The sequence below is a fragment of the Myiozetetes cayanensis genome, unplaced genomic scaffold, assembly GCF_022539395.1.
Source record: "Myiozetetes cayanensis isolate MyiCay16 unplaced genomic scaffold, myiCay2020 scf4, whole genome shotgun sequence".
NCBI lineage: Eukaryota > Metazoa > Chordata > Aves > Passeriformes > Tyrannidae > Myiozetetes > Myiozetetes cayanensis.
Genome location: NW_026087631.1, coordinates 46332533 through 46352949, shown reverse-complemented (window position 1 = coordinate 46352949; position 20417 = coordinate 46332533). Strand labels below are relative to the sequence as shown.

The following is a 20417-nucleotide window of genomic DNA, read 5'->3' as shown; positions in this document are numbered from 1 at the left end:
TTCTATGACTTTTAATATTTTCTTCAGGGTTTTTTTCCACTCTTCATTATTGATGGAGAGATTTTCCATACAAGTTTAAGCGTGAAGTGAGGCAACTATCTGGTGATGCTTAGAGAAGCAGACCTCAAAGAACACCATGTTCCCATCACCTGTGATGATCTGTACTGCTCATGTGGATAAGAATGAGTATAGTAGATTGTATTGCAAAGACATGACAAAGCCCAAGAGGCAAGTAGGTAGGTAGAGCAGAACAGAGCTGAAACTAAGAAAATCCAAAACATCAGTGTTGTCTGAACATTCGTACAAAGTGTGTGGAACATGCATCAGGAAATTTTAATTTAATTGCATCTTTTGTGTTTAATTCAGTTTTCCCTTGCTGATTCTTTCCCTTACCTGCCTCCTTCCCTACTACTGACTCAACGAAAGCTGGCAAGCTGCCAGCTCCTACAGAGCATTGCAGCAGCAGGGCTTGGCATGGGTTTCTGTGGCTGGGTTTTGGTAGCGGAGGGGCTACAGGAGTAGCTTTTGTTAGAAGCTGCTAGAAGCTTCCCCAGTCCTATGGAGCCAATGACAGGACAGACTTCCTGGTTAAGGCTGAGCCAATTAGGAGTAATAGTAACGCCTCTGTGATAATATATTTAAGAATAGAGGAGCATTGCACAGAAGAAATTCCAGCCAGGGAAGAGCAGAATGAGAACATGGGATAACAATGTAGACATCAAGGCCAGTGCAGAAGGAGGGGGAGCAGGCACCTCACGGGAGCAGGGAGCAGGGGAACGACTCAGAGCTGAGGCCCCTGCAGCCTGTGGAGAAACACTGGGGTGCAGAGATGCCCCTGCAGCCCATGGAGGAGCCCATGCCGAAGCAGGTGGATGCATGAAGGAGGCTGTTACCCTGTGGGAGACCCGGGATGGAGCAGGGTCCTGTGGGAGACCTGTGGCCCTTGCAGAGGGAAGCCCACGCTGGAGCAGGTTTTTCCCAGGTAGGACTTGTGGCCCTGTTGGGGACCCACATCAGTACAGCTCATCCGTGAAGGAGTGTACTCCCATGGAGGAGTGACCCACAGGACAGCAGATTGGGAAAAACTGCTGCCTGAGGGGTGGATTCATGTTAGCAGCAGCAGAAACAACAACTGACTTCAACCCCAATCAATTCCCTGTCCCCCTGCACTACTGGGTGGTGGAGATGTGGAAGAATGGAGAATATGGAAGGAAGGAGGAGTGGAGGAAAGGTGTTTTTAAGACTGTTTTATTTCTTACTCTTTGGCTTTTATACTGTTAGTAATACATTTAAGTATTATCCCCACTTTGAGTCTATTTTGCCCGTGAAGGTAATCAGCAAGTGATCTCTCCCAGCTCATCTTTACTCATGAATCTTTACCTGTTTTTTATAATTTTTTCTCTCTCCTCTGTCTAATTGCAGAGGGAGGGTGATAGATCAGCTTTAGTGGGTACCTGGCATCTGGCCAGGGTCAACCCACTTACAGGGCTTGACAGGGCACTGGCATGATGCTGTTGTTCACCTGGTGATCTATAATGCACAAAGAGCAGTTTAGATAGCTTCCCTGAAGCATACAAACACCCAGAATATCTGACTTTGTTCCTCTCTGTCTCACACTTGTGCTGGTTCTTCAGAGGCTCCTTCATGACTGCTCAATAACTCCTGGTTTTTATGTTTGCTTTTAAATCATACGGAAGCAAAAAGCCTAGAAAGCAGTCATATGCAAAGGCTAGAACATTCTGCACCCTCTCATCTTCCTAAGAAAATGTGACATAAAGTGGACATACTAGATAGCAAGTTTTAAGCGCAATTCCACAGACAACAGAGACAAGATATGTTAATGTTCACCAGTTGATCAGGAAGACATTTTAATTTCAGTGTGTTTGTTCACAACCAAGACAATTTCATTTACCATTTTTTTACAGATGTCCTCAAGGGTGTGTTCCTGCAATAACTATCCTTCCATGAAGACAAGCTTGAAATGTGATCCTTAGTGCTTGCTCTTTAATTTTAGTGCCTATTTCAATCCGGTATTGTGAGGAGTAGTAGAAGACTGCAATAACAGAGCAAGAAATGGCTGCAGGAAGCTGCTACCTTCGTAACAGTGGTATATAAAAGGCAAATTCTTATATATATATATATATATATGTATGTATGTATATGGGAATGAATAATTTAACAGTGTCAAAGTGTATAAAGGAAAGGAGTTAATAAGGCCTTATTTTCTTGGATTTGCATACTGCAAGCAGTTCTGCAGGGGGCACTGGCAGGCCCTTACCTTCCTGCCTGCTATGAATAGTATCTAATAAGGTTTGCATTCACATTGGAGGCTACCAGTCAAGGCAACTGTAAGATCTTCCTCCTCTGCTCCAGTATCCACTTCCTCAGAAGTGTCAATACCTTTTAGACAAAGAGAGACCGAAACTTGTGGCATGACTGCAAAGGTCATTTCTCCTAGGAAACTGGACTGAAAGTAGATGGTGACCATTGCTGTTCTTCAAAGTATTTCCTACACCAGCAACTATGGCAGCAGATTTGATTATGCTGCGCTTTGCTCTGCAGGACATCTGCTGTCTATACAAGCCCAAGTGCTGGACTATGTTAAGAAAAGTACTAAAATAGCATTAAGCTCCAAAACAGGACTCTGCTCATATTAAGTCAGTGAAGAGCAGTGCCTTAGCACCATTCTAGACAGAGTTAGTGTAAAGACTACTAACAGAAATGCTAAGGTATTTGGATTTGGATGGCCAAATTTATTAACAAAATTGAAGCTAAACGGGGACTGTCAGCTGTGACAAAACAGACAGATCTGAGGGACTGTTACTAGTTATGCTCTAGCAAACACCTTTTTTTTCCAGACTTTTCAGAATAGAAGATTTTATTTAAATTCCAGTCATACTGATTTTGGTTGCAGTTTCCAGATACCCTTTAAATGAGTGCATTTGGGCAATTAATTAGATTTCTGACAAAGAATTTTTTTGGTTGTTTATAGAAGACATTGAGCAAACCCGTGCTTCTCAGTGTAGTTAAATAACTTTGCTGTAATGCAGTTACCAGTATGTGAAAGGAATTTGACATTAAAGAAATTGACATTTTTCCCAGTTAAAAGACATCTTGGGGACAGGGGTCTTTAATTGCTCTGCCAATACCCTGGGTGTGTTGTAACTGAATAGGAGACTGGTGTTTGTCAGTGCTGTCAGTCTGTCTCTTTCCTCTGGCATTAACATTTGCCTTTTAAAAAGAGCTAACAACCAGTGAAGGATGCAAGTATGAACAGGCAGGTTCCTACGTAACCCAATTATTTTCATTTTCAGTGTAAAGTTAGATGCAGCCATATGTCCATGCTCTCTATGCTGGGTGTGACCCTACCTTGTGCACCACAGCCTCTAGTCAGCCATGGAGTCAAAACAGAACTAGCTGTTCTAGCAAGCTGTGTGCTGATGTGTCAACCCCCACTTGGTTCCTGATTTAGATGCCAAATATACAGCCCTAAAAATGCCCCTTCAGCTCAGTGCCTAAACTCACAGCTGCCTAGTACCCTCAGTGTACCCACAGATGCTTAAGGTACACATTATCCCCCAAGGGCTCATACCCCAAGGCAAGTGAATGGGCACTCCAGTCCTGATGCTGGGGAGCTGCTGCCTTTTGCCCCAGACCTGGTAGGAGTCAGAAACCCGTCATGTTCCTGCCCCACCTCAGCAGCTGGTCTGCTCTTGCAGGCTGGGTCAGATCACATGGAATTGCTCCCTGTATAAGCACATAACACTAACAAATGCTCTACTTTCAGGCTTACTGGCATGCTAAATGAGTATAATTTGAAGAAATCTAATTTCTGCTCAATTGGGTCTCCGGTGTCTCCTCAGCATGACTGTTACATACATAAATATTTGAGCCAAGAACAAAATGAAAATAAAATAGGCAGGGAAGGACGATTTTGGTTTAAAGTGAGAATTTTGCTTCTTGTTTTTGGTGAATTTTCAAAGCATGGGAAATCATGAGAAGGACAGAAAGAGAGAGAAAGAAACAGAGAGAAAGAAACAGAGGAAGAGAGGAAAGAGAGAAAGAGGGAAAGAAAAAAGAAATTAAGAAAGGGAAAGAAAGAATGAGAGAAAGAAAGAGGGAAAGAAAGAAAGAAGGAAAGAAAGAAGGAAAGAAAGAAGGAAAGAAAGAAAGAGAGACTTTAGGGGAGAAATGGCCCAAAAGAGATGCGAAGAGAAGGGATAGAGAGAGGAAAAGCACACCAAAATATAAAGGATAAGGTATGTGCTTATATCTGAGGGGTAAAATGACTCTCTGAGTGACAAGCTGTGGAGGTGCACTGGAGTCACAAGCACTGCTCATCTTGGACACATTCAGAGCCCTGTTCAGGTGCCCTGAGTACAGTATGAGGGTTGGCTTCTGCCACACCTTGCAGAAGGGAATGTGAGAGCTTACCCAGAGAGGGCCTGCTTAGTTTTGTTTTCTAACATTAGTTTTCGGCCTCTAGGAGAGACAGCATGCCAGGATATATTTAGAAAACAGGCGAGTGCGCCCCAGGTCATATTCAGACATGCAGAATGACCCAGCCATGGGTGATCCTGGGTAGCAGAGCATAAGAAATGTGGAGGCGCAGAAAATCTGAAGGGAAGAGCACTGCTCTGAAAACTGATGGATGGTACATAGAACCAGGGGTATATTTTAGTTGTTCATCATATTAGGTGATCACTGGAGTTCCCTTCCAACCAACACTTCTATGATAAAAGTACTCAGTTTCCCAGAGCCTTAGCCAATCTAAGACAAAAAGGGGGGATAGGAAAAACAAGATCTAACAGAAAAGGTGGTCAGACATTTGGGGCAGGTCTTGCAGTATTTCCCTAGTACCTCGTGCAGCATCAGCACAATAGACGTTGTTTGGACCTGTGGCAGGATTGTACTTTTGCAGCAACCATAGGGGGCCAGGACTTCAAGATATTTTGTATTGACAGTATTTGCAATTAAAAACTGCTGATTGTTGAAATAATTTGTAACACACAGATAGCAAACAGGATTTTGTACAGAAGCATCCAAACAAAGCAAACCAAAGAACTAAAAAAACCTGAAATACCTAATTTGCATGCACAGCAGAATGTCCAAAATAAATGGAGAAACTGTATTTCAGATTTCATATGCAACTATTCATTTGCATGTGCACTTACTCAGACTCTGTTCAAAGCTCTGTGTACACCCTGCCTGCTAATCCTTTGCTGGAATGTCAGTAACAAGTGCAATATATTGTACAAACCACAAATAGAAGAACCAAGAAACCTATGCCATCTGTGAATCACTATTTCTCTTCTGGGAATTGACACCAAACTTTTAGGAATGTATGAATTCAGCTGAAATGCACAAGACTAATATCTTAGAAAAGCTGTGCTAGCAATTCACTGCCAAGTGTGCAAGCATTTTGCTTGTAAGAAGTTCCCAGCCTGTGTTACTAAAATGCTTTAAGGCATGTAAGTGTTTTGAATTTAAAGCCTGTAAGGTTTATTGGTATTTCACTCAATAGCCAGCGCACATAGTGCTTACAGCAAACATTCATGAAGATACAAAATATAAGAATTCCATACCCTTTTTTGTAATGATTAGCAAATAAACTTCTTTGAATATGTTTGCTGTGATCCCCGTATCAATATTAAGATTACATTAATTAGTTATCTCTCTTTGTCACGTTTCTGTATTTTCTTGGAATGATCTCTCTATAAGGTGAAGTTACATGACTTTACTTGAACCCATCTATTTTCACATCATTCTAACATTAGTTTTTTAATGATGCTATTGTGTTAAACAATCGTGAACTAATTTCTGACAGAAGGCTGTACCGCTTACAAAAAATTACTGAATAGGGTGATAAGGAACGACTAAAGTGTGGGATGGTCTTTGTGTCTGGAACAATTACATGTTCTGGGAATCTCAGCATGGAGAAAAAGGAGTATTGACAGAGCTCTCTGAAACCTAGTGTTACAGAGCATGTAGCAGCAAACAATTCTTGACTGTTTTTCAGAATGAAAGTGAAGAAACATAAAACTATCAGGGGCCAATTCACAGCAGAAGCGGGTAACAGACAAGCTGTGCATATCTAAAGGATGTTGTGGATGGTAAGACTTTATATGGTTTCAAAGCTATCTTTCTACAAGTCCATAGAAAAAAATCATGAAAGGTGAAAGGGCTATTGAATATAAATGTACCACATTTGGTTCATGAGACCCACAAATATAATTTCCTGCAGTCCAGGAAAGTATATGTTTGCCAGTTTATATGTTTCACAGTACACCTACTTATGGTCATTACCATAGGTAATTTAGAATACTACTTGTAGCTATGATCCATGGTGGTATCACCAGTGTCATGTCATTATCAACAAACTTAAAAAATATCTTTAATGGAAACAAGACAGATTCTGGCCCATAAGCATTCTGTTAATTTTCCTTCAAGGTTCGATCTGGGTTCTTAACTATTCCTCCTTTCTTTTGTGAACTTTGAAACTTCATGAGAAAGGTACTTGGAGCTACCACAGGATAGCTGACTAGTTCAGCCAGACCTCTTCCACCAGTAATGAGACCTATTGATGGTTGATCTACACTTCTTGTTTGGGTTACACTTGAAAAATAAGCCAGCACTGAAATTTAAAGAAACTATTGATTACACTTTGTAAAAAAATTTAAGGCCACACATTTCAGAGAGGTCACTTTTCAGAGAAGACACAATTTTCCAATAAAGCTGTTCTTAACATAACATCATGTTTCCACGGAGGGTTAAATGCCCATTGCTCTTTTTGATCTTTTGAAAATCCACCCCAAAATGTACATGTATTCATTTTCTCAGTGACTTCAAATAAACTAGCCCTGAAAATAAACCCACACTTTAGAACAGAGGGTGTCACAACATGTTCTTCGTACAGCACTCATGAGTTGTATTTGCTTGTAATTGTGGCTGCAATCAACAGTGCAGACCATGGCATTCAAAGGGCCCTCCGTTTTAAAATGTCTTGCTAGACACTAAAATCTATAATGTTATTTTTAACACTTGTCCGTAAGCGATGTTATCAACCGACTGTCAAAGAAAGACAAGACAGTCCCACGTGTTTGGCTCAATGTGTGTCCTTCAGACCACTCAGAAGGCCAGAGCACTTACTACATTTAAGGGAAAGTCGTTCTTCTGCTTTTCCTGACACCACCCACAGTCTCTAAGTAGATTTAACAAATGATTGCAGCTGTATGGAAAACATGTAAACATTTGGGTGTGCAGTCTGACTACAGTAAATGACTAGATCAGAGACACAAGTTATCCAGTACAATAATCTGGCCTTGAGATAGTCACAGGATGTGTATCTGAGAAAGGAACCCCCCTGAGTAGATAAATATGGAAATAGAAGATAATTGGCTTCCATAAAGATTGAATTTTAAATCACAGGAGATGAATTTTGCTTTAAAGCCTGAAACATGAGTTTTGATATCTACTTCATTACTCTTTTTCTTTTTTTTTTTCAAGCATTGATTGTTACAGCTGAGGATTCTTGGCTGTACAACGTGAAAAGTTCCTTCTAGTCTTGCTAAAGTCATGACCCTGGTGATTCCTTGCCAGTTCACTACATTAACTTTTTACAGGAAAATAGTTCAAGAAATAGAAATTCAGATTAATTTTGTAAGTTAAAAAACTCCAACTCTTCAAACTCAATAGTGTAAATTTATGGTTATTGCCAGACATTTTATCGTCTGGTCTAAATTTGTTGTATACAGTTGCATTTTTGTGATCATTTTCTCCACTGAATACATTTTCCTAGCTCTTAGTAAATTTAGTAAATATTAGAAATGGAAAGAAAAGATTACAGAAATATATATAATATGATAGGTATTTCTGCAAAGAAAAATATCCTCTGTTAAAGCAAGTGCAAAGGTAACTGTTATGGTTTTGTTGCAAACATTTTTAGAAACTCAGTTCTTCACAAATGTTGGAAAGTTTTCTGGACTTAACCTTCTGTTAAATATTTTCTGTTACCTTTCATGGACTAATTTATAGTAATTTTTAATGTACACTTTGAAGGAGTGCTTTTACACATATTTAACACTTATTTAGACACATGCAATGGGAAGATATATTATTCTGATGAAACTGTTTACCAGAAAAAACAATTGTACGACTAGAAAAAATATTTTTTAAAAAATAAGGTTAGCGATCTATGAATATACATAAGTTAAGAACCACAAGCATGAGACTAGATCCACTGTTAAAACATCCTTTCATCTAACCACCTACATGGCAATAGTGACACCGAGATCCCCATTACATATATTTTCATCAAACTGAGCTTTTACCACACTCAGTTTCAAAAATAATAACAAACCTATGCCAATAGTTTATGGGCATCAGCACATAAATTGATCTCTAATGACACCAGAGTTTGATTTGCACACCTGCTGAGCTTGCTCTGCAGAGATCAACAAATCTGAAGGAAAAGAAAAAGCTGGGTAGTAGTGTCATTTAAAAAACATTTCATGGCATAAAAGAATAACAGTGTTGCATAGAAACAGAAAGAATAGAGGTGTTCAGAGTTCTGTAGTTTCCTCTGTGTGCACAGAGAAATTTGACTATCAGAGGAAGACTTTATGAAATAGAGGATCATATTGTCTATGTATAGTATATATAGAATTTACAGCAGATGAAGTGGTAGCAGTGGGAATTGGATATCAGCATCTTTCTGGTTTGGCTTACTGGTAGTGGTAATCATAACCCAAGTGTTCTCAACTTGCAAAAAGTCTAGTTCACATTTTGAATAAGCTGTTTCTTCAATGTCTCCTTTCCTCTTTTTGTTGTTGTTGAATTGTTTGATTTTTCTTTTTTCCTTTCTAGGACATATTTGCCTTTAGCTATAACTACCTAAACATTTTGTGTATGTACAGACACATGACAGATCTTGCTCCACATCACAAAGGATATGCCGAAAGAAAAGGGAGGCAATGTGTGACTATTCCTTTACAGTGAATGCATCACAAACATTTCATTACAAGTACTGTAGCAATTCATGAAATTAACTTGTGCTTTCTCACAAGCAATCATAAAGCTTTTGTCATGTCTTTTCTTACCAAGTTGGTCTGCTAAATGTTTGCCCCTCTCACTGAAGATTACCCGTTCATCCTCCATGTCACATTTGTTGCCAACCAAAATAACCTGGGCGTTATCCCAAGAGTATGTTTTGATTTGAGTTGACCTTAAAAGAAAAAGAGAGAAGAGAGAGAAGAGTTAAAGCTAAGCAAAGTCCCCTCAAACCAATTTCAACACCACTGCAACAAGACAGACAATAATTATTTTGACAACTAGGGTAACATGACTCTGTTTAATTATGGATTTCAAAGAAACTGAAGATTATCTGTCAGGTATTATTATTACATGAATAATATCAACATAAGCTTTATTTTTGCTTGTTAAAAAAAATATTTTTCCTGCCATCAACATCCTTCCTATATTTTTATGAAGAGATGACACTTTCTCCCATACAATTAAAAAAGTATTTTCACATTTAATCCAAACCTTATAATCCAAAAACACACCTCTGAAACAAGATCACCAGCTTGTTCATTTATCTTTCAACTTCTAAAATTGCATGTAAATTTAGCAGCAAAACTTCAGAGCCAGTCTCTCTTCCTTCTGTTATTTCTCTCCATCACATTCCTCTACAGGTCTTTGACCTAGCAGAAGTGTAGCAACATTTACATTGTGCACTAAGTCATGGACAGGAGCTGAGTTTGAACTCTGATTTAACTTCCATTTAAATTATAAAAGCCTTAACCATGACTGCATCTGAATGAGAGTATCTGAGGCCTTGAAACACCATGGAACCTTGAGTGCTGGTGGTGAAACAGCATACCCTAAAAATGTCTCTTCTGCAATTCAAATGTGATGCACCATTCTTGTGATACTCAGACCTGCTCTGTAGGAAGGAAACCTCCACAGCTGGCTCCAAGCTCAGCCAAAGGTTATGCTGCTAATTACCGCCTTCTATCTGAGAGCAATACCTGCTCTGGAAGGTAATGAAGGATGCAGCAAGCTTAGTCTAAGCACTTATCCTTTTACTTGGACTTGTGACTGTCTGGCTTTAGGCTCCAAGTCAAGTGTTTGGTAGGATATTCATATATCTCATCTGTCTCCATACGATCGATGGAGAGAGAAAAACTATGGAGAGCATCTCTGTCTCCCCCACCCCTTCCCACACTATTTCCTCCATTTCTCCCTTTCTCCCTCTTTCCCTCCCTCCCCCCACCCCCATTCCTCTCTCCTTGGACAATACAGGGTGCTTAGTAAAATAAAGTAGAATAGAAAATAACCTCTCTAACTACACATTTATGAGAGGACGCCCTGGAAGGGAATCCTGTGGCATATCAGGGATTTAAGTCTCTTTGAGAAAGATGAAATATATTAAAAAAAAAATCTGTGACCTAAATCTTTTGGAAGCTGGTCTGCATTGGTGCTAAGTTTACTAGCAATACCTTCTCATAACACAGTCATTGTCTCTACATATTCAGATCCCTGTCTGTAAACTGTTACATGCACAAAAAAGATCATGATGTAGTCTGTCAACTGGTTCTAGTGAAAGAGAAGAAATAGATCGAATCTTCCCATCTGGCTTTGCTTATTACAAAACCAGAGGGATGGACACAGTAAAATCCTGCTACAGCTACCTTTGGGACCTTAGGTCCAATGCCATTGCCCACAGGTTCTCTGCATGAGTCAAAGCAGCTCTAGGCCATGTCTGATGGGTTTGCACTGCTGGGCAGAGGAATTTAAGGGGAGACAGCACATTGCCTTTAGGAATGCTTTACTTCATCATAATGACCAAAAAGAAGATGAAGCAAGCCCCAGGCATTTTGTGCTACAGACTGTTCCCTTGGGCCTGCCCTCATCTTTTCTTCAGTAAGTGGACATTTGAGTAGGTGTTCGTAAGGTACTGTGATCAAAGAGAGGTCAGACTTCCCTGTATACTTACGTTTTACTAAAGATACCTTTACTCAGAGAAAAGGGCACTGTGCACTGACTTTGGCAAAAAATGTTCTTTTAGAACCTTGCTGAGTGGTTAAGCAAAATAGAATTATTGTTTTTTTTAACCTGAACTACATTTGTCACCATAGGAATTTTGCAAATGCTAGTGGCTAAAATGTCAGAGGATGTTAGTCCACTAATGGCTCTAAAAGTGCTTACCATTGAACAATTATTAGTTGGGGTCAATTTATCCCCTTTATGTCAGCAGGAAATTGAAGACATTTGAAAAGCAAAATATACAGTAATAATAGTAAGTTTACAGAAGAAATTACTTACATAATCTGCAAAAGTGAAATAGAAGAAACTGATGAAGAAATACAACCTGGAGAAATACCAAATACAGCCTTGTTTTAAAGACTTTTGCTCCAGAGTCTTATATCAGTTTCTTTGATTAAGAATGCAAGCTCCCTTCATTTTAACTACAGCCAGATGTGAATTTTCATTCTACAAACTATGAACCTATGCATTCAAATGCTTCTCATTACCAAAGCAACTTATTTTATTCTGAGACTTGTTATCCTGCTTAATTCTCATCTAGTTATAATTTTTTTTTTTAAGTCATGAGAGATCTTGTCCTTCATAACAAATCGAAAAGCTTATGTTTTACAAAAGACTCTGTAGTGCAAAAATACAACTGTGAAAATCAAATATATCCCCACTCAGGCCCACATCAGTAGGAGCTTGATTCAAAGAATATAATAGGCTCATCACTGTTATGTTTTCTTTTAGACATACATTTCCACTAATGGTTTCTGTAGGTTTTGATTCCCACAATTCTCCACCAAAGCCAACACACAGATAGTCTAAAAAAAGAGATTTCACTGTTCCTTGCATACATGATCTTTCAAATGACTGAGGCTTCTGATTAATCCACACAACACAAACCTTGGTTCTTGCAAAGAACTTTAGCCTCAGGAAGATTGAAGACATGAAAAGGCAAAGCTGATGTTTCATTAAAGCTGAATACAACAGTTCTTATTCGCTCTCAGTGACCTGGTGTATGTCAACAGTAATTTACCCTATAAATCTTTCACATCCTAGTTGTATATTAGGCAGGTAATCTGCATCATGCTTGAATTTTTATAATGTATAGTCTCCAGAGGGACAGATTAATGGGAGAGTTCAATGATCCTTACTTTCTGTGATCAACACAAGACTTGTTCTCCCTGTATTGCAATTCTGCCATATTCCTTGTCAGAAAAGAGCACTTGCTGAATGCAAATGAAAGCAATGGTATTGTTTCATCTTAAAGCAGTAAAATCTTCAAATAAGTGCCCAGGAAACAATGGCCAGGTGCCTGTGCTTGCTCTTGGGCAGCTTACAAGGGGTGTCGCACAGAGATAGAGTGGGGTTCAGGAACATACAGCCCCCTCAGTTGGCTGAGGCAGCTGAGATGCTGGAAGCCAAGGTAGATAGCACAGAGTTAATACAGGAGAGTTGCTGAGAGGTTACCACTGTGGAAACCAGACTGTTCACATTAAATTATGTGATAAAAGCTCATCTGTACATCCGCAAGGAGCACAGAGAGATGAAGGCAGGTGGGAGAGCCCAAATAATATCCTGGCCCTGGCTGCTTCCAGGCCTATTGCAGGAGCCATCAGACTGTCCAAGGCCCATGTCTAATGGCCTTGAGGAGCAGGGGTGCACAAAGGCAAGTTCCCAAATAATGGTTCAGAAGGAACCATATCCAGGTTCCTTCCAGGGTTGTTCTAGGAGAGCCTCACTCCTATTGTCCACAAAAGAAACCCACCAATGCAGGTAAAAAATTGAATCTTACATGTCCAGATGCCAGAAACTGAGGAGACTGGGATCCAGGGGCAGCTACTTGGCAAACTGAGTGTATGAGCCCAGCTGATGGAGGGAGCCACAATGTACATGTCTATACAGGTATATATACTCACTAGTGGAGAGGAGCAGGGTGAGGATGCTTATGCTCTTTGTGTTTGTGGTTGTACCTGTCAGCATACCTTGGGTTCACTCTGAATATCTCTTCAGATGATAATTTTTTACTAACTCATGTCCAGAAAAATACTCATATAACCTGGAATAGACTCTAGTATATTCTCACTCACAGACTTGTTTGCAAGGATAGCAAACAAATATATTCAATAAAGATATATCCATACAGTAAATATAGCAGGAATATGAACTTTTAGAGACAGCCTCAATCCATGGCACCACTCTTTGGACCTAGTCCTCCCAGGATGCTTGCCAACACTAGAGGTGCTGGTTTCTATAGACCTTTTAGTTAATTAAGTAGGAAGTCACATGACTGACAGCAGAGAAGCACTCTGATGAAAATGCTTGGGGGGGGGGGCGTGTATGTTTATTCTAGCAAGTTCAGGAAATATGTTGCACTTCTGATGTTCTGGTTTTGAAAATGAGTACTCAATTAACAGGGGTGCATCACCTTACCAGGAAAAAAAAAAAAACAAACAAAACTCAAGCCAACCAAACAAAACCCCAAAACGAAACAAGTAGAAAAAACCACAAAACTAAGTAAAAACCCCTCAACCAGCCCCAAACCAAATTAATAAAACCTCTACGAAATCTGTTTTATTTTTTGAAGTTACTGTTATGTTGAGTTCACTGATTAATCATTAAAATTCTCCCATGTTTGTCTATAGCATGGTACCTCCAAAGTCCATTAGCTGAAGTATTAGAGGCTACAGCATACTGATGGGATCTCAGGTGAAGTCCAGGTTATCTATTTTAAAATTTTCTCAGTTTATTTAAGTATTTGGTGAGGGGAAGTATCAGAGAAGAAGCTATGAGTTTGGAGGAGTTTTGTTGAACTTCCTGCCTTTATTTGCAAATGAGCGTAGCAAGTGCCTGTCCCCCTCTGAGCAGGAAGGCTTGTTCTCAGCATTTTCAGGAGACACCATTTTCCTTCTGTAACTGAAGCAATGAGGGATATCTTTCCCCCCTCCCCCAGTCTCCATCCTGTGATGTGTGAAGATACAGCACAGCCCTCTCTGACCCCTTACACAGACAGGGATTGTAAGGGGAAGCTCTATCATTTCCATCTTTATAGTGGATGGGATCATGTCACCCTCCTTGCCTGTGAGGAGCTCTGACATGTTCCCCATTCAAGCCAGCTTTTCCACAAGGTGAGTCTGAGGTCTCCCTGATACTACCAAGTGTTTTCTATACTTCAGTGTGTACCATAGGCTCCATTCTTTTCCCCATGCCCTCCTTCATGTCTCCTTAACCCTTATCATTCCCAGCAATGCTGATCGGTTATATGCCTTAGGAATGCCCCTGTATCTTGGAGTTTACCCATCTCCTCTCTTTCAGGCTCATCTTGTGGATATGATGGAGATGGGGAATATGCAGGATTATTCTGTACAGCACATTAAATGATTGCAGTGCTCAGTCATGATGGTCATTTGGAATCTGACTGTACCAGCTCCTCTGCACTTGGTGCTTAGACCTTGCTGCAGGAAGGGCAGGCAGAGAGGTGGCCTCAGGCCTTTCAACTGTTCTCCAGTAAAAAATGTACTGTTAGTGGGAGATAAACCACTCAAAGTGTGTAAACCTACCAACCCAAAACACCAACTCCACTTTCTGATTGGAATTTTGAAGACAGTACTGAGGTTAAAAATTTGAAGCAGTCTTAGCAACAACAGGACAGAAGGGTCCTGGAGCACTGGAATACTAGACTGTTTGTGGCCACAGTTACTGGCACAGTAGGAATATATTAGAAATAATTAGTAATAATGTCAGTAATAAGAAAAAGATGATGCTAACATTTACAGATTTTAATTGAAACTGATAGCTGGGGCCATACACAACCCCAAGAAATAAAATTGTCTTTGAGAAACAGCTCCAGATCTTTCCTCCTTTACTGACAAGGAGGATCTGGATACTTGCAACTTTTGAACTATTGCTACTCATTTCATCATTCTGATGTGCTTTATCTGAGGGTCATAAAAGCTCAGTGATTGTGGCTAGAGTTCAAGAGGCCATGAACCTGCACTGACCCTTTGCACAACAATGGACATGGGGATCTGTGGTGTCAGCCAGGTCACTGGACACTCAGAGGCACAGCAGGAGCTGATGGTCCCAGACTTCCACGTGTTTAGGTGAAGGTATAAAGTGTGAAGGTATAAAAGCCCAGGGTCCCTCCTCATAGGTACCAGCTCAAGCTGTTAATTTGTTATTGCACAATGATTAAGTTATTTTAAGGATTCAGATATCTGAGCCTCTGCTATGGGAAACCTAGGGTCAGGCACGTGATGAAACCTTACTTGACTGAGTGAGTGTGGGGTGTGCAGGGAGTCAAGCAGGAGCCTCCTGCTGTGAAGGGGCCCCGGTCCCAGCTCAGGCAACGTGAATATGACTGCTGAAGTGGCTCCTGAAGGGTCAGACAGGAAAGTTTCCTTAATAGGTATAATAACAAATAAGAGATATATCAACCCTTCTATGCTAGCAACAGAGCAGGATATATGAATATTGGCCAAGACTGACTGTATCTGATATGTCAATTATTGTTTATGCAATACGGTGTTTTCTGTCTGGATTGAAGGGCAAATTAATAGAAAAATGCCTTATTCGTGAGAAAAACCTTGATATTGAAGAAACTACAAGAACAGCAATGACTCACCACTTCTGAGAGGCTTTATCTTCCTTGTGCAGAGCCAAAGAGTGCACACCATGCAATGAAAGACTACATGTTTAACCTTTCCTTGGAGGAATATACATCAGTGATGTGGAAGCTGCATGACAGATGTGACACTAACAAATTTCTAGTTCATTATCAGCCAGAGAGCTAGTCAAAATGCACATTACCCAGAGCCTCACAGGTGTTTATTGTTCTGGTAGGAATTGCATCTGCCTTAAGGAGAAAAAAACCTTCCACTACAAGCTTCTGAAGTCATAACTTTATTTTAGAAAACCACGTGCTACATTTCAGTTTTGACAAGCTATAAAGATAATCACAATGAATCCAGTTCTTTGGAGATAAAACTGAGTTACTCTTTAATATGTGCATTTTTATAAGCAACTATGACATATTTTGCAAAAAGTTTAATTACTCAAAAGCAAAAAAAAAGAAAATAAAAAAGGGGAGATAACAGCTGAAGATATAAGAGCTGATATTCCCTGTGTGTTTATGACATTTATTCGTATGTATTCTTAGTTATATTCCATTACCGTAATCATAATGAGGAATTATATTCTTGCTCAGTTATATCCACTCTGGGTCTGCATTTTAACACCGTGCAATAAGAACTAACATAACATTAATACCTACAAAATTCTGTGTGGTAATTAAGATGAAGTGTAGGCATCACAGAGGTTCACCAATCAGAATTGTCTTTCTAATCAACCATTTCTTACTTTTTCTACTGTGCACTTAGAAGTGCCTTCTCATCCGGAATTCTCTGCTGAGGACTTTATTGAATTACATTCCATCTTTAATGTAATATACAATTATTTTTCAATAGCTCATGTATTAGCTTTGGTGCCTTTTCTGTAGAGTGCTGTTTCAAATAAGAGTACCAAATGTCTATTACTCTCTGAAGATTATTTTCTGACACTAAAATACAAATCCACTTTATAATGGTCTTGGTATCAAATGAAAGACACTTGTGCTCAAATTCTAGTTTTTATGTATATCTCTTTAGTTGGAGTTACAATGACGGATCAGAAGCCTAAGGGACATGTTCAATTTGTGTTAATCAGATTGCAGAAGTCCTTTTGCATCTTTGACACAATCTCTGCATCTTGCTTTCTTTTCACCTGTCAAATATACCTTGAAACTGTTTTCCGATACCAGTATAGCAGGAGCTCAATTATGAACTTAATATATAAAAATATAAATATAAATAAAAAGTATAAATAAAAATGGCTGTGCTCTAAGTTAGTATTATACTCTGCATCCCTCCTCCCCAGTACCTCCTGTGTTTGAGTTGGGATGGCCATCTCTTTAGAATAGCAGCCCACCAGGTGTGGTACTTTCCTGTACCTGCACAGCAAGCACACCACAGCTGGCAGCAGGTCTAAGAACGGTCCTAGGCAGAGTAAGGTCACCACACACAGCATGTCACTCTGACATAGCACATGCTGGAGGCATGCTGTTTTATCCTGCTGTTTTATCAAGGAGACAGGTAACAGAGAATTTGTGGGCGGGTTCCTGATCTACTCCTAGGCAAGGTGGACTTTGGCTGAAGGTATGCAGAATTCATAAAAGAGAGTAAATTGTCTGTCAGAGTCAACTGTATTTCTTTCCTTTTCTGCTTTGTAGTATATACTATTTTTCCAAGTGTTTTGTTTAGAAAAGTTGAACAGATATTTACACAAACACTGAAGAATAGACAATACTGTGTTAGACACTGAGGGCTGAGAGATCTTCCACCTACTTCCTACTTTTTTTTCAAGATAAAAGTGTAAAATACATATCAGTATTTAATTCTTATTCACAGGAGTACAAAATCCTCTCCTACAACAAGGTTTACTTATGGGTAGACCAACTAATACAGCACATTTTTCACAGTGGGACACATGTTAATGAAGAATTTTTATGTCATGTATAATGCCACAGGCTGTGTCATACTGTGGCAAATGGTTTAACAACTCACCACACAGACAAAAGGCTGTAAATTTTAATTTTCTTCCCACTGTGAAACCCACCAGTAAATTATCATCCTTCACAGCTACTACCACACATGCACAGTGAACACAGTCCAAAAAAAATTAGGGTTTGAAAGGAGATGGAAAAAAGCATTTATAGGAAAATAGTATTCATGGAATTAATAAAAGGCAAGATACAGTCTGCACTTGATTATCTTTTGATTATCCTCATTTTTTCATGTTCTAGATGCTTCCAAATGAATGATCCTATTTATAACCAATTTACGTTGATTGCGTAGACTGTTGCTGGAAGTCTGAGTAATGACCCTAATCAATACAGCTGGTCCTAACTCTGGTATTTGAAAAACAGAACTGTAAAGCAGGGAGTTCTGAATTAATTTCCTAAAGCAACTACAGCATTTTTTGACTATATTACACTTTCAAGTAAATGAGCAATTCACTGTCACTGAACAGTATCTTTTGCTTGCCATTTTTGTTGCTATATATTAGAATGTGTATATAATGAATCAGACACAAGTATCTGTCTTCATTTGCTGTTTCTCTTAGTGATGGGCTTTTGGTAATTTAAAAAAATGTACATATAGTTAAGCAAGCAATACTGATGCTGAGCAAGTTTTTTGGTCCTACGTGCTTCTTATACTAATACTAATACTAATACTAATACTAATACTAATACTAATACTAATACTAATACTAATACTAATACTAATACTAATACTAGTGCTTCTGATACTCATCTAATACTTCCCTCTTCATTGCACCAGCAACAGTCCCTTAACCCTTGACTGCACTGTCTATTAAAGAGGATCTTGCACTTCTGGGATTACTTACAAGCCTGTAACCTCCAGCCCCAAAAAGCACCTGCACAACTGTGGCATTTTGGAAGTAGTGAGGTTCTTAAAGGCAGTCAAGTTCTTTTTTTTTTTAACAGCACTGAGAGTTCTATAGCTATCGAGTTGGATCACACAGAGTTATTTTTCCTTAATTTCTTTTAAACAGCAAATCCAGATTCAGATTTATAATATATATGGCAATTATATGGCAATAGGGCACCCTTATTTTAAGGAACTTCTGCTTTAAAAACTCTGGTTTACTCTGACTTTTTGCTGTCAAATCTCATTATGAAATTCCTTGCCTATTTGTAGCTATTAAATCCCTTTCTCCCATATCACCAGGAGCAACTTTGAAGTTTCTCTGGTTTGGATTTTATTTCCTATAATGTTTTAGTTTTCATTTTATCAAGTTTAAAAGGATTCTACTATTGCTTCTCTTATGTCCAGTCTTTTTAGATAATTTTGAATTTTTTTTCCTCATTTGGTATTTTGCATAAACTCTTTCATAATCAACTCAGTCTTATATGCACATAAATTACGTTCTGAAATACCTGTGTTTAAGTATTAGTGAAGGGGTTAAAACAAATGAGACCTAATTTTAATTACTGAAAAAGATTACTAGGTCATTGAAACCACCTGTGATAAATTATCATGAACTATCCTTGTTAAGGATTCCTGCAGCTTGCAAGCTGAAAATGTCAGGGTAATAGTGAATTATTTTACTTCTTGATAAGACAGAAAGCACAGTTTTACTCAAACGTCAAGGATATGTTTCTTCTGTTAATACTGTTTTACACCAGAACTAATATAAATCCTATCAGCATTTTGTCTTTAAATTTACTTAGCTTGTTATCTTCTGGAAGCAGAGCAAATGAAACATTCAGAAATATACTCCAGCCCTAGGCATTGAATTTTGATTCTACTACTGTGTCCTTGCACCCATACTGTTTTGGAAATAATTTCCCTACGTGGTAGTACGCTTGCAAGCACAAGGTATTCGAGGTCTGAAATTCTGAGTCAGAATACATGTGTCCTAGTTTTGATCTGAACACGTGAGCTTCTGCCTTTTTCCACAGATATCTGAAACTGGATTGGCAAAATGGCAACTACCTTAATCCCACTGTTAACTGATGGTAGTTAACCAGATGAGTATGAGTTATATAATTGCACTGGGTTTGTTTCAGTTTTTTTTTTCACTCTGTGGCCTGGAGGGTAATTTTTTCATTAATCTGATCACACTTTGCTTTTGGCATACTGCTGATCAAAATTCATTTTGTAAGGGCTGCCAGACAACAGTAAAAACCATTTCTCTGTCTACATCCTGCCTGGCACAGGGTGGCGGGATTGTCTTGGTAACTCACCATGCAAGCAAATAAACTGCAGGTTTATTCCTGCTGACTAACAGAGGATTGAGGGAGGCATTACACTTCAAATATTATTTATATGTTTAAAAATAAAGAAAAAAAAAGAGTTGTGTATTTATTCAGAATGTTAGTAGTGATGCTACTTGGTTCACAAATCAAAAAAAACTCTGTTTATAGATACATGTGTATATACATATATATATAATGTATCTATTTGTCTCTCAAGGCCCAGCTAGTATATATTTGAATTTTGTTCTCCATCACAGTTCTGTAAACAAAAGTATAGGACTTGCCCTGATAACCCAGATTTAAAAGGAAATCCTACGTATTGAAGAAGTTGTCAGCAACACATGCAGGCATAGATACAACTTTTTAATAAAAAATTTGGAGATTAGATGTAAAACTTTCTAACACTTTTGAAAATTGAACACAGTGGCATTTAAATAAATTACAGCCTAATGTCTCCTAGGGCCCTGTTGAACTATCAAAAGTTAATCTCACTCTCTCTGTGATATCTTTAAAGCATGCTGTTTAAACTATGGTAAGTAACAAATTTTTAAGGTTACAGCTTCTCTCT

General features: G+C 38.9%; 1 protein-coding gene across 1 annotated transcript in view; it reads right to left on the bottom strand.

Moving 5' to 3' along the window:
* The window catches only part of RAB3C (RAB3C, member RAS oncogene family), a 122339-nt gene that overhangs the window by 9716 nt on the left and 92206 nt on the right, over positions 1-20417 (bottom strand). The window contains exon 4 of the mRNA XM_050330123.1: positions 9099-9223. Within this exon, the coding sequence (XP_050186080.1) occupies positions 9099-9223 (125 nt within the window). The remainder of the gene's footprint in view (positions 1-9098; positions 9224-20417) is intronic.